We start from the raw sequence: 16,676 nt of genomic DNA, 5'->3' as shown, positions 1-16,676 counted from the left end.
CCTCCTGTGAGACATATGAGACACTGAGTACAGAAGTTGTGACATAAATACTCTAAGTCCATTTAAAGTAATACATTTACTCATTAACACACATCTAATACCAGTGTGTATCATTTTACACACAATCCTCCAGATTCAATAAATACACAAAAACAGCAATGAGAAAATATCTAGATATGAGATATGTACAGTATTCCATATCACACACACACACACACACACACACACACACACACACACACACACACACACACACACACACACACACACACACACACACACACACACACACACACACACACACACACACACACACACACACACACACACACACACACACACACACACACACACACACACACACACACACACACACACACACACACTTTCAGGTCACAAGAAGCAGAGGGGTCCCAGAACAGCGGTGGTGACCTCGGGGATGGTTGGAGAAAACCCTGTCGGCTCCGACCCCACATCTCTGACAGGAAGGAGCTGCATGTCACCTCGATGCAGCTCCATGCCCCCCCGCACCGTCACAGCCACCTCCACCTGAGGTGTGATGGGACAGAACAGAAGGAGATGGGGGCCAGCACTGTAACACCAACATGGTATCTGTATATGTGTGAGTTCTGACCTCACAGCCTCTCCTGGACACGGTGCTGAAGTGTGAAGAGATTTCTGAGCCGGAGTCTCCCAGCAGATGAAGCCGAGGATCAGCCGACGCGTTTCCCACAGAGCTGGAGCTGTTGGCTGAGCAGCAGAGCGTCAGGAGCTGTGAGGACGAGAGGCTGTGCAGCCGCAGGAACCTCAGCTGGACCACATCCAGGCCGGCGTACTCGAACTGTAGACACACAGACGAGTCGGTTCAGTCTGAAGACGGTAGAGGTATCGAAGGTTTCTCCGTTAGTTAAATCTGTGATACCTTGTTACCACCGTGCTGCTGACTGAACCATTGGACAGGGGAACTCTTCTTCTTTGGTTTCCAACTTAATTTGATCTAAAGAACAGGAGATGAACAACATTTGAAGGCCTTTGAACGTTGGACACTTCTTTCCCAGCAGCTCTTTTTCAAACAATGCCTTTGGTAACTGGTCTTCGTACAACTAAGGCATTGCAATAACTCTCACTAAGCACACATGTGGGAACTTGGGAACGCTGTGGGGAATTCAGATTTTTTCGGAAATTCTAAATTCCCCTAAAGATCTGAACCTTTTCACCAGACCTTTGGTATTCCAACCCTCAAAATAGCTTCTTTAGGACATTAGAAATCATTGCTGGGCATTATTAAAGCTGCTCTGTTATATTTATAATAGTTTACTTTCTGTTTTATATTAAGTCATTGATTCTTATTTAGTGATGATGTTTGTTTGCTGGAGGATATGGTTTATGCTTTTATTTTGAAGGCAGCAACATTTATTGAACACCTGGAGGAGTGTGGGCACAGGTAGCAGGGGAAGAGAAGAGCTACAGACTTTATTCTTTGCATTGTTCGATCGTTGGAAAGAGAAAATCACAAACTATATTCTTGCCGGGACTTTGGATTTAATCCCTGATAAAATCAGACTCTTCCTCCGGGGCAGTCCGATGTTTGAGTTGTTTCTTTGTAGTTCAGGGACAAATCGTTGCTGCAAGTAATAACATTAATGATCACAATCGATGTACTGTAGGAGGGAAGCAGTGAACCTGTGAGGGCAGAGGGTCGATGCAGGTCGTCCCTCCTGCTGTGAAGTTACAGAAAACCCTCACTGAGTCGTACGGACAGCCTTGGTTGGGGTCCATGTAAAAGTAACCTGAAAGAGAATCCACTTCAGTGCCCCAGCATTCAGAGTGATTCAGTAAACGGTGTGTGAGTGTGTTCAGGGCCCCACCATCACTCAGGTGAGGGTGTATGAGTCCCAGCTCGTAGCAGGTGGTGGCCGGATCCTCTTTGGTTCCCTGAGGCCAGCTGAATGAATCTGCGGCCTCCTCTTCCTCGACCATCTCCTGGACATCGGCCTGGACCCCTGGGTTAATGGAAAGATGTGAAGGACACTTACGCTTATTAAAACTCTGCAGAAACTGAGAGCCTTAAGTGGACAGAAGCCCTGACCCCAAACAGATCGAGGACGTTGTGAGCGTCTTTGAGAGGGAACTTGTACCCACATCCTGCCGTGCCTTCAGGAGGGCCGGTGTGAGTCGGAGCCGCGGCACAATTCCCACTTTTAACCTTATAAGGGGTGCTGGTTTGGGTCTTTGATGACCCGGTTTTATCTCAGGCTTTGATCCCCGTCTCTGTGAAGGCCTGCGTTTGAGGCCTGGCGCTCCTGGTTTCCCCTGTGAAGAAAAGGGTAGACCCTCATCTCTATGATATGTTCTGCTGTACGAGGGAACAGTATGTGATAGTTCATTTAGTTTAACTGTAATGATTAGATGAGGAACTGTCTTACTGGGGGTCCTGGTTTGCCTTTCAGTCCCTTTGGTCCTCTCCCTCCTTGGACACCTTCAGGTCCCTGTAAAGACTCAAACAGTCAGACTGTCTGCATACACCTGAGCATCACATAACTCTCACTGACACACACATGGTTACCTGGAGTATGAAGGACTGATATCATTTCAGGCTGACTTTCCAAACAAAACCAGACTCAACCGACAGCAGTGCCTCAGTTAAACCAGTCAGTGTGCAATTCATTTCAGAATGATGACCTTCATCCGAAAATCTGACTTTCGGAAAAACTCAAAATTCTGACTTTTTTCTCAAAATGTTCAGTATTTCCCAAATCTTAGAATCTTTACTTTTTTAAAGACTGAAGTAATTTCAAGCTGACTGAAGCTTTCCAACCAAATATGTCATTTTTTTCTAAATTCTGACCTTTTCACAAAATCTTAGAATTCTGACGTTTTTTCTCTAAATTCTGACTTAAAAAAGTCTCACCTTCTTTCCGAGCTCGCCCTGTAACAAAAACAAAACAGAAAGGACTTCAGCCGAGCGTTCGATGTACACTATCATATAGCAGAATATCAAAGCGACGTACAGCGAGTCCGAGGAGGCCTTTACGCCCATGTGGACCACGAGGACCGGCTTCCCCCTGTGAAATAAGTCAGCTCATTATTAAAGTCCGGCTAAAAACTGAGGAAAGAGAAGTGGAAATAACTCACCTGCTTTCCTTTGTGCCCTATCTGACCCTTCAGCCCCTGCAGACCAGGATTCCCCTGGAGTTATCGACGAGGTAAAGCAGGTCAACATTTAGCTATTTCAGGCATTTCAGTGATTGCACTTTTCAAATCATTTCAACCAACCTTGAGCCCAGGTGGTCCGACTGCTCCCACTGTTCCCATTTCACCTGGGAGACCCTGTAGGTGAAGATGATAATGGGCTACACATGATCAACTGTGTCATTGTGTCTGAAGAGAGTCAAGTATAAACACAAACCATGTCATTGGTAAATAAAACCTGCTTTTCCCAATACTCCCAGTAAGGTGGTGCACTTAGTGTTGGACCTTACCTTCAGACCCGTGATTGAAGACTCTCCCTTCTCTCCTCTCAGTCCTGGGATACCCTGTACAGATGATACAGATGTTTACTGAGGAAGGTGATAACTGACGTATGTCATTATTACTATGCTGCTCGACTTCTGTACCTTTGGCCCCAGTGGTCCTGGTGGTCCTTGTTTTCCTTTGGATCCAGGAGGACCCTGAGAGACACAACAGGACATCAGGAGGACATCCTTTTGATAAGAGCACAGAGGAACCATTTCACCTTCCATTAAAGAGTATACTGTTGTACCTTAAGCCCCGGTGCTCCAGTGTGTCCTCTGATCCCAGGAGAGCCAGGTTTTCCCTACAACATGTATGTTAACGTCACTAAACACACCTGCAGGCCCAAACCAGAACTCCTGTGGTTGTTGGGTGAAGGTCACATCATCCATGTGTGTTTTGGAGCTTACCATTTTGCCAGGGCTGCCAGGTGTTGCAGGAGCTCCTCTGAAACCTACATCACCCTTTGGGATAAACAGAGAGACTAAATGTAGTTTTTTAAAAAAGGGACTTCAATTTGAGACTGATTTCACTTACTGGATCTCCTGGATTCCCCTCGACCCCGAGCAACCCATCCAGACCACTCAGGCCCTGAAAACCGGATCACAAGACCAGGAAATAACATCAAGACCTTCCTCATACTTTCTGAAAGTGTGTTGAATGGTCCCTGATCAAATGTAATAATGAACTGACTCGTTGGTTTGTGTGCGGGCGAGGAATGTGTCACGTTGTTCATTGTGTCATTTGAAATCAGCAGATTTGTCAGGAAGCAGTTATAGATCTTTATTGCAATCTCAGAATCCGGACTTTTAAATTACATTTCAGAATCCTGACTTTTAAATTACGTTTCAGAATCCTGACTTTTAAATTACATTTCAGAATCCTGACTTTTAAATTACATCTCAGAATCCTGACTTTTAAATTACATTTCAGAATCCGGACTTTTTAAATTACATTTCAGAATCCGGACTTTTTTTATCCTAAATTCTGACGTTTTTCTGAACATCTCTGAATCCTGACCTGCAGGGAAATGTATTTATTTTATTTGTCAAAAGGGATACTTGCGGGTTTTCCAGGGGGTCCAGCAGGTCCTGGTCTTCTTTGTGGACCTTCACCCCCCTAAAGGACAGAATTCTTTAGACTTGATAATAACTTTAATACCATCTCTCAGCGATCAGGATTGTTAATTGCTTAAAAGCTGCAATGAATGTTTACTATTCATTGACTTGGCTCGTGTTTACTGCACTCATTTCTTTACAGGCAATTATAGAAATGAACTGGACTCGCTTTTTTCCCAGCAGCCCCTCTGTTTCCCTTCCTTCCAGGCGGGGCTCTTTTCCCCTGATGAAGACATTATGTCAATGATAAGAAACGTCTTTGTTAGATTTGTATTTATTAATAAAAGCTAAGAACTGCTTCCTCTCACCTTTGACCCCTGAATCCCTTTTATTCCTGGCACACCTGGAGGACCAGCAGGTCCAGATGACCCTTTAGCTCCTGGTCTTCCCTTGAACCCCTTCTTCCCCACGGCCCCCTGAAAATACATACATTACATTATATTAAAATAAATGGAACTAATAAACGTAACACTGAATGATTACCAAGGCTGAGCGTCCAAATGCATATTCTTTACCATCGTGCCTCTCGCACCAGGCTCTCCCTTTGCCCCTTTATGACCTCTAACGCCCTGAGGAGGACAGATGGAGACATTGGTCACGTCTCTATACACATAATTAAACATACTTCCCCAGATTAAACACGGCACAGGAAGCAACACCTCATAACACCCACCATTTCTCCTCTGGTGCCGGGGAGCCCGAGCTTCCCCGTCTCACCCCGACTGCCCTGAAACACACGGCAGAGGAGGAATCACATACAACGTGAACTCCTTCACATGGAAGCCTTTCACTGAGTAAGGATTACCAAACAGTTCATCACACCTTAGCTCCAGGTGTCCCACTTTTTCCATCATCTCCTCTCCGGCCGGGCAAACCCTGAGAACACATGAAATAAAATAAAGCTTGTTTTGTTTCTTTAGTCTGAATAAAGCACTTTCATTCACAACTCATAATTTACTTTACTCCACTGCTTCAGGCGGTGTTAATGCATTAGGTATGATAAATGGTGTAGCCACTCTTAGGGTCAAAAACCTCCCCATTTAAACCAGTAAAACTGTGTTTATGGCTTCCGAACTATACTGGTATTATATTTCCAACAAGATAGAGCATCCTTTAGTTCCAATGGAGCAAATTCATGCATCATTCAAACTTCATATCAAACAACATTCATTTCTTAATGCGTGTTAGTATGTTAGTGCCACATTAAGTGGATTCAAACGTACTGGTGTTGATAGTCCAATTTGTCCAGTAGGGCCTAAACTGCCAGGGGGGCCCTGCAATGAGAAGGAGTAACTGTAATCCAGCTGAACCTGACATGCAGATCCATGAATGCAGCTTTTTGCATCTCACTGACGCTGAAATAATGAAACAGCGTCACTAACTGTGTGTCCCCGGAGCCCCTTCTGGCCTTTGGCCTCCGCCGACCCCGTTTTGCCCCCCGGTCCGAACAGTCCGGGCCTCCCTGATGGACCTCTGGTACCGGGCTCACCCTGAGAAACACATCCTCACATTTCATGTCTCTAAACCAAACTTTGAACATTCACTTTGCAGACTTCAGTTTCTCAGACCAGGTCCAACTTTTCTTGTTTCTGACCTTCAGCCCAGAGACTCCGGCCCTTCCTCTGACCCCCGGTGACCCCCTGGTTCCCTGAAAGAGAGGGTGACAGTTCTTTCATCCACTCACAGTAAGTGCATTTAACTTCCTACCAGCCTGCAAACTGCTCTGAACAGAACCCAGTGGGTCTTCTGCAGGTTGAATGGCTGAGTGATAATGGCTGCCACAATTAGAAACAATGAGAGATAATGACCCACCTCTTTCCCTGGTGGCCCCTTTCCTCTCTGTGGCCCCCGGTTGCCTCTGTCACCTTGATCTCCCTTTGGCCCTCTCTGTCCCGGAGGCCCGGTGTTTCCATTATCCCCCTGAATTAAAGCAACGTTTCTAAAGTATGACGGATACAACTCCTCCACATGCAAGGAGTGTGTAATGGCACTTTTACTCACAGATAAGCCTTTTAGTCCAGCTGGCCCCACGGGTCCCTTTATTCCTACTGGACCCTGAACACAGCAGAAGCACCGGGTTACAAACACACATGATGAAGTTTAACAGAAAGCATAGGCCGTACATCCTGTGTTTTGGACTAGATGTTTGAGTGCCTTTCAGTTCAGTTAAATGAAATCAAATCTGTAACAAACACAGTCTCATCAATCTACCTCCTCACCATCGAGACCAGCAACTCCCTCCTGCCCCAGAACTCCTTTAGGTCCCTGAAACATCGACAGAAACGAGTACTTTTGATAGGTAAGTAAAACCTAAAGAGCATATAGTGTTTGTTGTAAAGGATCAGATGTTATCTCTCCTCTGTCAGCTGTTCTGTAGGGTAATACTGTAAGAGTGCATCTATACGCCTACTGCCTGAATCTTATTTAGGAGAGCTTAACTTTTTAAACGTGTGACCCTAATCATCTTCTTAAACAAGAAATAAGAAATAAAAAATAGAAATTTTGTCTCCGATATTTTTCCTTTCAGTTTTCTTTTGAAAATGAAACTTTATACAATTCTGACTATTTTCAAAATTCAGACTTCTTTCTCAAAGATCTCAAATGTTTTGAATTTACAGTCTGTTAGGAGTAGCTGAGTATGAAAAGCTTTACCTTGTCTCCTTTGACACCTACAGATCCAGTCGGTCCCTGAGGCCCATCTTTACCCTAAATGTAGAGAGAGTAAAGAAACACAAAACGGTCACATGACTTCACGTCATCACCGCTAAGCTAAAGGTGGCTAATGTTGGGCTATAAAGGAACTACAGCACGGTCACATGACTTCACGTCACCACCGCTAAGCTAAAGGAGGCTAATGTTGGGCTATAAAGGAACTACAGCACGGTCACATGACTTCACGTCACCACCGCTAAGCTAAAGGAGGCTAATGTTGGGCTATAGAGGAACTACAGCACGGTCACATGACTTCACGTCATCACCGCTAAGCTAAAGGAGGCTAATGTTGGGCTATAAAGGAACTACAGCACGGTCACATGACTTCACGTCATCACCGCTAAGCTAAATGCGGCTAATGTTGGGCTATAAAGGAACTACAGCACGGTCACATGACTTCACGTCATCACCGCTAAGCTAAAGGAGGCTAATGTTGGGCTATAGAGGAACTACAGCACGGTCACATGACTTCACGTCATCACCGCTAAGCTAAAGGAGGCTAATGTTGGGCTATAAAGGAACTACAGCACGGTCACATGACTTCACGTCATCACCGCTAAGCTAAATGCGGCTAATGTTGGGCTATAAAGGAACTACAGCACGGTCACATGACTTCACGTCACCACCGCTAAGCTAAATGCGGCTAATGTTGGGCTATAAAGGAACTACAGCACGGTCACATGACTTCACGTCACCACCGCTAAGCTAAAGGAGGCTAATGTTGGGCTATAAAGGAACTACAGCACGGTCACATGACTTCACATCACCACCGCTAAGATAAAGGCGGCTAATGTTGGGCTATAAAGGAACTACAGCACGGTCACATGACTTCACGTCATCACCGCTAAGCTAAAGGCGGCTAATGTTGGGCTATAAAGGAACTACAGCACGGTCACATGACTTCACATCACCACCGCTAAGATAAAGGCGGCTAATGTTGGGCTATAAAGGAACTACAGCACGGTCACATGACTTCACGTCATCACCGCTAAGCTAAAGGCGGCTAATGTTGGCCGTGATAACCTCATTTCAGCATAACAACCAAAAATATATTCAGAAAACCATTGACTTCCAGTATAAAAAGTAGGTATATTAAGTCAAGTATAAAAATGAACGTACTGGGTAACCTGTCACTCCAGGCAGGCCAACTGGACCTTGTGGCCCCCGCTCACCAGAGGGGCCACGGGGCCCAACCTCCCCCCATGGTCCGATGTTTCCCTGGATTCCCTGGAGGAAAAATAGATTCAGGAAAAAATATGAAAACCTTTTGACAAGTCGGGTCGAATCACATCTTGCAAAACGTGTATTAAAGTCAATAACATATCTGGAGACGTGCAAGTCTCTTATAATATTTCAATATCAGAACAGCGACTGAAGGACTGGATGGTTTTGTTTAAAAGGAATTAGTGAAATAATCTCACAGCAGATCCTCCGTATCCCCGAGGTCCAAGCATGCCTGCCTCACGCTGAAAACCCCCACAAAAAAACGTTATTTCAATAACCAGAAATCAGAACCATAAGAATAATAGGCCATAATAATTCACTTACTGGGCGGCCTGGTTTCCCCATTGGTCCCTCCTTGCCTCTCTTACCCTTAATGACAAATGAAACGAGGTGAACTTCACATTAGACTGCAAAATAAGGCAGTATATTTGACTGACTGTCGTATAATCTGATAAAAATGCATCGACAAACATGTTGTTTATAATAACGATACCTTGGAGCCTTCACTTCCTGGAAGCCCAGCTGGTCCGTCTTTACCCTTCACCCCCTAAAGACAGAACAGCCCTTTAATGTCACATCAGAGTGTCGCTTTGCACGGTAACACCCAATGAAGCCAGAGGGTGTAAATGCATTTGGTTGAATAGATAGAACTCACTCTCACTCCTGGCCTTCCCAGTGTCCCCTTGGCCCCTCTGCTGCCAGCTTCTCCCTGAGGAGTCACACAAACACACAGGGATTCAAATCCAGATATTTCAACTGACCTGCACACTCATACAAATCTGGGATGCTGACATATCTTTCCTTCATAGGAGCGTAAACACAAACACACTCTGTGTTTCCCATGTCTGTAGTTACACTCTGTCTCTTGGTGGAAGTTTGTCAATGTTTTCAGTTATTTCCCTGAGTCCCGTTTTGCTTGTTTTGTGTCTTTGCTTTCTCTCTTTCTGGTTCTTTTCCCGTTTTCCCTATTAATTGTCTTTTTCAGTTCCTTTGCATCTCTTTGTGGTCGTTCAGAGCTGCTTTTTGGTCATGTTGCATCTCCCCCTGGTCGGAACATTTTGCAGGGGAAAGACGGACTGATACTCGTTCAGTAATCCATCCATGAGTGTGGCTTCATGTGAATGCATAAACAACCGTACGCTTAAGGCTAACCTGCAACTCATCTCATTCACATTCAGCAGGAGTATGCACAGCTTTTGTTTCATTCAATTGGGAAAAATAAAGGTGATTAACACTCACACTGTTCCCTACAGGTCCTTGAAGTCCATGAAGTCCTATCTTCCCAGGTGATCCCTGTGGTCAATATGTATTAGAGTATCAGGCATTTGAGACACTTTAAAGCAAGCTCATTTACCTACAGTGTTTATGATACAGGGGTTTACTCACTTTTGGTCCTGGAGGTCCAGTGTCCCCTCTCAGTCCATCTGCACCGACGGTTCCCTGAAAGAAAGATGACTTTTTATCACATATACTGTATGTACCTATCCTATACTGAAGAGTGTTTTCTGAAACATATTGACCTGTAGCTTAAAGACGAAAGGACATATTCTCACAGCCTTTTCTGTTAGTAGTGGCTTCCAAGGTTTCCAACTAGACACTTTTGATTGAGGTTGACAAAATGCAATCAAACCAATAAGCAAACTTCAAGAAACAAAGCTTAAGGTCCCAGACTTTTTTAAGTTAGGGTCGAAAAACCAATCCTCTCTGCGTCTCATCGACATGCAGTTGCAGAGCTGACATGGCAAGGCACACACATAGATAGATAGAATAGAGTCGGAGGATGAAACCCTCTTTAGTGTCACATGCACACAGCAGAGCACACACAGTGAAATTGGTCCTCTGCATTTAACCCATCCCAGTACTGGGAGCAGTGGGCAGCTATTGTGCAGCGCCCGGGAAGCAATGGGGAGGGGGATTGGAGTAGTCCGGTGCCTTGCTCAAGGGCACCACAGCAGGGCCTAGGAGGTGAACTGGGACCTCTCCAAGCAGCAGTCCACTTTCCATATTTCAAGTCTGTTCGGGGATTGAACCGGCGACCCTACGATTCCCAGTCCAAGCCCCCACTGACTGAGCCACTGCTGGACGTCATTTAACACGCACACTAAACATTAGCATTCAACAGATTAACTTCACCTTTGGCTCTGAGCTCGTTATGCCTCCAACACTCTCCATGAACTCCATTGCATTGACTATCTAACGTACTTTAAATTTAGCAGAGGGACTCGTATCATTTTCAGGGTAATGCACTCAGACATGCAGGAGGTGAGCTCTATCAGAAGGTATGTGACGGGATACACTCAGAAATATAAATGGTGACATGTTATTGCTATTTGTTCCTACCAGAACTCCGGGGGGTCCATCCTGTCCTCTGTTTCCTAGATGACCGTGAAATCCCTGAAATGGGACGAAGATTACGTGAGAAATCTCAGCAATTAAATTCCAAATGAAGCTGTTACATGACATTCATTGTAAATAACTGAAGTCTGACAGGCTAGTGTTTGAATGTTAAATGAGGCTAATGATGTAAACATGGTTATTAGAATAGAATAATATAATGTACCTTTAAGCCTTTAGCTCCAGGCGCTCCGGAGACGCCCAGCTTTCCCTACACAGAGGTTACACATTAAAACCAACATTTATACTGCCAGCAATTTGAGGGACATATTCTTAAGTCTATGGACATATTTTGGGGGGTTTTGACTGAAATGAAGACTTTGAAATGTGTGATTTAAGTTTTGAATGATTTACCTTTTGTTTTCTTGCCCCATGTTTTATATTTCTGTGTTTTCTGTGTAAATTCCTGTTATCCGTGTTTAGCATTGATATATATTCTTTCTGATTCCCAATGATGCAACTCTATTTGTTGTTTGGGCATTTTGTTCAAATCTATCACAATTTATTCAAAGTTTTTTTAGCAAAACTAAAGCAAACTGTAGTCACATTTATACAGAATAATAAACGCAGCCACATAGGAACCTTAATACCAGGCTCTCCTTCACGTCCTCTCTCTCCAGATTTCCCCATCTCTCCCTGCAACAGAAAACACAACACAATTTAGCACATAGCATGTAGCACAACAATTAGCATCTAAACTAAGCTAATATCCTCTCATGCATACTCACAATGGGACCTGGGAATCCAGAGAATCCCTCTCGTCCTTCCCGACCCTTTGACAGTTGAGATGGTAGGGAATATCACTCGTTGGTGTTTCATTTCCATATTTGAATTCAAATAAAAGTGACTTAATAATCCTTCTTTGTCCCACCTTGTCGCCTCGGGGTCCCGACACTCCTTGAACACCGCTCGGCCCTCGATCTCCCTACAAAAACACAAGTATTGATTCACACACTTTCACAAAAATGTACTTTAGAATTACATAAAAAGTTAAGATTCTTTCCACTTTTTGGGAGACCCACCTTCAGTCCGTCCTTCCCCTGCTTCCCCTGCTCTCCCATGATGCCTTCAAGGCCCTGAAGAGGTAGATTCAGAGGTAGATTCAGAGGTAGATTCAGAGGTAGATTCAGAGGTAGATTCAGAGGTAGATTCAGAGGTACATTCAGAGGTACATTCAGAGGTAGATTCAGAGGTAGATTCAGAGGTAGAGGTAGAGGTAGATTCAGAGGTAGATTCAGAGGTAGATTCAGAGGTAGATTCAGAGGTAGATTCAGAGGTAGATTCAGAGGTAGATTCGGAGGTAGATTCAGAGGTAGATTCAGAGGTAGATTCGGAGGTAGATTCGGAGGTAGATTCAGAGGTAGATTCGGAGGTAGATTCGGAGGTAGATTCAGAGGTAGATTCAGAGGTAGATTCAGAGGTAGATTCAGAGGTAGATTCAGAGGTAGATTCAGAGGTAGATTCAGAGGTAGATTCAGAGGTAGAGGTAGAGGTAGATTCAGAGGTAGATTCAGAGGTAGATTCAGAGGTAGATTCAGAGGTAGAGGTAGATTCAGAGGTAGAGGTAGATTCAGGGGTAGATTCAGAGGTAGATTCAGAGGTAGAGCTAGATTCAGAGGTAGAGGTAGATTCAGAGCTAGATTCGGAGGTAGAGGTAGATTCAGAGGTAGATTCGGAGGTAGAGGTAGATTCAGAGGTAGATTCAGAGGTAGATTCAGAGGTAGATTCAGAGGTAGATTCAGAGGTAGAGCTAGATTCAGAGGTAGATTCAGAGGTAGATTCAGAGGTAGAGCTAGATTCAGAGGTAGAGGTAGATTCAGAGGTAGAGGTAGATTCAGAGGTAGATGTAGATTCAGAGGTAGATTCAGAGGTAGATTCAGAGGTAGAGCTAGATTCAGAGGTAGAGGTAGATTCAGAGGTAGATGTAGATTCAGAGGTAGATTCAGAGGTAGATTCAGAGGTAGAGGTAGATTCAGAGGTAGATTCAGAGGTAGATTCGGAGGTAGATTCAGAGGTAGAGGTAGATTCAGAGGTAGATTCAGAGGTAGATTCAGAGGTACATAAGTGTGATAGGTCAAACTCTAACCGTGTGTTTTCCCTGCTCACCGCTCCCCTCACAGCGGGCAGGTGATCTGGGGAAGCTGCGTACTTTCTAAACAGCGTACTGTGATGTAATAATAACGCACTTGCTCAGCCTTTGAAACTGAAACCATTTTGAGAGACTTTTTTTTGTTTCTCCTGGCAGGGAGTGGAATAACAACAGTGGAAAAAAACGACATTAAAACATCGGGATCGGCCAGGAAATTTGGCATCGGTGCATCCCTACACAAATATGAGTAATTATGCATATAATATATACGCTACATGTAGAGGAGTTAACAGACCAACATGGTCCTCTGAATTGATAGAACTTGCAGGAAGTCCCTCAAAATGAAGTGTAGTTGAGTAAAAGTACTTTCTGTTCACTGCCTGATATCAGAGTGTCGTTAGCATCGTTAGCTCACACCGTCATCCCTCATCTCGATTATTTCACTCACAGGAGATCCAGGAAGTCCTTGTGGCCCCGGTGGTCCTCCGATCCCCTCGAGACCAGAGGGGCCCCGACGCCCCTTTAATCCTGGTTTACCCGGAGGCCCTGGAGGTCCCTGAATGCAACAGAACAAAATTAGTCTCTGCTAACTGATTAAAGTGATCAGCTGAACAGAAAACAGGAAGGATCCGACTCACCGGGTCCCCGATAAACCCCCGATCACCCCTGTCACCTCGATTTGCTTTACTGCCCTGTTAGAGACAAGGACACACACACACACACACACACACACACACACACACACACACACACACACACACACACACACACACACACACACACACACACACACACACACACACACACACACACACACACACACACACACACACACACACACACACACACACACACACACACACACACACACACACACACACACACACACACACACACACACACACACACACACACACACACACACACACACACACACACAGTTCCAGTACAGCTTGATAAAGTGAAGATCCTTAAATGTTTTCCTTCGTTATTATTGAAGTAAAGAAATTGCTTTAAGTAATCTTACGGGATCACCTGAGGATCCAGGCTTTCCTGGATTCCCATTGGCTCCCTGGAATAAAAAGGGACATTGATATAATGAAGCTTCGACATCGTCACAACACATCTGAGTTCATGGATCTTCTCTCTGTTTTCAAACTTATCTTATTGTATTTTCTGTAGAGTTTGCTTTTTGTGCGTATTGTTGCACACTCGTCACCTGCATCGTTCTCTGGCACTACTTCTGTTTCTTCTTGCACTATTTCTATTATTTTTCAAGTCTTATGTGTATATATATTCTGCATTGTTGGAGGAGCCTGTGGAAACACACTGTAGCTACTGTGAAGATAAAGCCTTTGAATCTGAGATATTGTGGAGCAATTTACACACGTGTATATTATTTAATCTAAGATGGATCAACTGTAACAAGATCCATCTCCCCTCACGGATAAATAAAGCATTTCTGATTCTGATTCATGTTTATCTTACATAAAGTCCAGGCGGTCCAGGTTCTCCTATGTCTCCTTCATCCCCGGGATCCCCCTGGAGAAACAAACCACAGACTGACCTTTAATGACAGTTTAACGGTAATGCAATAATTATTAAATCGATATTGTGTGTGAAGTAGTTTGTTGATTTGGTGTAATAAGCGGGATAATATGCAGCGTCTGGATCCTGCTCATCCTTATTTACATTACCATTAACTTAAAGAGTACTCACAGGGTCTCCTTTAGGACCAGCAGGGCCACCTGGACCTGGTTTCCCCTTTTGAGAAAAACATAAATCACATTGTTTATTCAGAACGTTTCGTCTTCAAATGATTAGACAGAACCTTCATTTGAACTCAGAAATACATTGGGGTAGAGATTTCCTTTACTATTTAGCCAAGTACAGAATATACACAAAGAGTCCAACAAGAAACACAAAAAGGAACACAATGAGTAGAATAATACACCAATAAGAGTAAATAAAACAAATGAATCAACTAAATTAAGTAAAATAGGAGGAGATTTAAACGTGTTATGCCCAAAACATAAGCATAATTTAGATAGTTATAAATGATACTCCAGTCTGCAGGTGTACGATGAGGCTTATTGGATTTTTTAAACTCAGTAAAAACAGTAAATGTAATCCAGACTATCGAGCAAAAACAGGAATTTGCATGAAAGTAATCCCAGTATTTGTCTCTATAAGAAAATAGGAGTACCATTCTTCTCCTGGAAGACCAAATCATTCGTTTAATGGCCTCTACACAAGTACCATACTGTGTCACCATTCCATAACGCAAACTAACTTACAATAACACACAGATTCAGTTCCTGCCTGGGTATACATTCATTCACTCCACAGCTCATTAAAGGGTCCTCTTTAAACCAATCACATTTCACCTCAGTCTCCAGCAGCCAATCATCATGCTGCAGTCAGACTTTAAAACTGTCCTCCTCTCTCCTGCAGTCAGCTGTGACTTCAGGTGTTTAAGACCTTCTACATGTCAATAAATGCGCTTTAAACAAAAGAAAGGAAGTCCTTCCTGATTGAAATGCTCTGATACTGAGGAATAAACCACTGTATTATACCTGAGGGCCACGGACACTGGGAGGCCCCACCGCCCCATCAGGACCAGACTCTCCCTGAAACACGACATAAACACATATTCAGGTAAGACATTTATTAAAGTAAATAAAGATCATTGATCAGTCTTTGTGTCACCTGTGGTCCAGCTGCTCCCCTGGGACCCAGCTCCCCCTGATGACCCTACAACACATTACATTTAGTTTCTGTTTATCGGTCCGTTTGGATCCATCAGACAGGTGTGTACTCACCGGAGGTCCTTTAACACCCAGCATGCCTTTTATTCCTCTGGGGCCCATCAGTCCCTGAGCAGATTAATAAATGGCACGTCAATAGTATTATTATTCTACCTTTTAATGCAGATATTGCAGGAGTGTAACTTCTTACAGGAGGGCCTGGTGGTCCCCCAAAGCCTTGAGCTCCGACCCCTCCCTGAGAATGATCAGCAGTTAATTAAAAAAGAATATCAGCATCAACGGTCTGCTGATTAAAGAGGATGTATCATGATATCAATGACTGGTTTTTATACAGATTTGGATAATTGTCACCCGGTCTGACACTGACCAGAAGTCCTGATCGTCCCAGAAATCCTGAAGGACCCCTGGCTCCGGGAATACCCTGAAAACATGCAGAAATATAGACGATGAGGGTAAAAACTTTATGTAAATGTGGCCGTCATTTAAACAATCTGTACTCACGATGTAACCAGGGATACCGATGATGCCTCTGACCCCTTTATTTCCCTACAGACAGCAAGAGACAGGACATTCAGATGGGTGTCCGTGTGTGTGTGTGTGTGTGTGTGTGTCGTGGTGTTTCACCTTGTCTCCTTTACGTCCTCTGTCTCCCTGCGGTCCAGCCTCCCCATGATAACCCTACAGACAGACATCACAAGCTGTACTAATCACAACAAACAAAATGCTCCAGTTCAACGACACAGTTCACAAAAAGGGAAGAAAGGAGAAATGAGACGCTGATTGCAATACCACTTGGAGGGATCGATAAATAAACATGTATATTTGTCTCCATCCCGAAAACATTAGAAGTCCAGGCCA

General features: G+C 44.1%; 2 protein-coding genes across 2 annotated transcripts; both read right to left on the bottom strand.

Moving 5' to 3' along the window:
* Nucleotides 1-773: 773 nt before the first annotated feature.
* On the bottom strand, nucleotides 774-6,544 carry LOC134869171 (collagen alpha-1(IX) chain-like). Its single transcript, XM_063890621.1, has 20 exons — nucleotides 6,444-6,544; nucleotides 6,014-6,121; nucleotides 5,454-5,507; nucleotides 5,305-5,358; nucleotides 5,147-5,200; nucleotides 4,575-4,632; nucleotides 4,051-4,104; nucleotides 3,924-3,977; nucleotides 3,764-3,817; nucleotides 3,618-3,671; nucleotides 3,483-3,536; nucleotides 3,277-3,330; nucleotides 3,136-3,189; nucleotides 3,012-3,065; nucleotides 2,912-2,929; nucleotides 2,427-2,489; nucleotides 2,143-2,313; nucleotides 1,869-2,003; nucleotides 1,684-1,790; nucleotides 774-997 (listed from the first exon to the last, which is right to left on the bottom strand). Exons 1-18 carry the CDS (start codon nucleotides 6,542-6,544, stop codon nucleotides 1,875-1,877), a joined length of 1,242 nt encoding a protein of 413 aa, XP_063746691.1. The 3' UTR covers nucleotides 774-997; nucleotides 1,684-1,790; nucleotides 1,869-1,874.
* Nucleotides 6,447-16,634, bottom strand: LOC134869169 (collagen alpha-2(I) chain-like). Its single transcript, XM_063890620.1, has 25 exons — nucleotides 16,608-16,634; nucleotides 16,443-16,496; nucleotides 16,320-16,364; nucleotides 16,186-16,239; nucleotides 16,009-16,053; nucleotides 15,760-15,926; nucleotides 15,627-15,680; nucleotides 14,770-14,814; nucleotides 14,078-14,122; nucleotides 11,833-11,886; nucleotides 11,690-11,734; nucleotides 11,552-11,597; nucleotides 11,128-11,172; nucleotides 10,908-10,961; nucleotides 9,954-10,007; nucleotides 9,807-9,860; nucleotides 9,223-9,276; nucleotides 9,061-9,114; nucleotides 8,892-8,936; nucleotides 8,765-8,809; nucleotides 8,463-8,570; nucleotides 7,284-7,337; nucleotides 6,851-6,896; nucleotides 6,633-6,686; nucleotides 6,447-6,551 (listed from the first exon to the last, which is right to left on the bottom strand). Exons 1-25 carry the CDS (start codon nucleotides 16,632-16,634, stop codon nucleotides 6,544-6,546), a joined length of 1,356 nt encoding a protein of 451 aa, XP_063746690.1. The 3' UTR covers nucleotides 6,447-6,543.
* Nucleotides 16,635-16,676: the final 42 nt, after the last annotated feature.

Source organism: Eleginops maclovinus, chromosome 9 (genome assembly GCF_036324505.1).
Source record: "Eleginops maclovinus isolate JMC-PN-2008 ecotype Puerto Natales chromosome 9, JC_Emac_rtc_rv5, whole genome shotgun sequence".
In the NCBI taxonomy this organism is placed as follows: domain Eukaryota; kingdom Metazoa; phylum Chordata; class Actinopteri; order Perciformes; family Eleginopidae; genus Eleginops; species Eleginops maclovinus.
The sequence above is the reverse complement of the archived record's forward strand: the minus strand, read 5'-3'. Positions and strand labels throughout refer to the sequence as shown.

Bases quoted from the DNA above. Each gene is read 5' to 3' on its own strand.
- LOC134869171 (XM_063890621.1), bottom strand. From the start codon at position 6,544: ATGGAAACACCGGGCCTCCGGGACAGAGAGGGCCAAAGGGAGATCAAG. The intron at 5,201-5,304 runs GTGGGTGTTATG...TGTCCTCCTCAG, and splicing joins CCGGCACCAGAGGAGAAATG to GGCGTTAGAGGTCATAAAGG. The intron at 3,978-4,050 runs GTAAGTGAAATC...TTTATCCCAAAG, and splicing joins AGGGGAATCCAGGAGATCCA to GGTGATGTAGGTTTCAGAGG.
- LOC134869169 (XM_063890620.1), bottom strand. From the start codon at position 16,634: ATGTTTATTTATCGATCCCTCCAAGTG. The intron at 16,365-16,442 runs GTGAAACACCAC...TGCTGTCTGTAG, and splicing joins GAGGACGTAAAGGAGACAAG to GGAAATAAAGGGGTCAGAGG. The intron at 7,338-8,462 runs GTACGTTCATTT...CTCTACATTTAG, and splicing joins CTGGAGTGACAGGTTACCCA to GGTAAAGATGGGCCTCAGGG.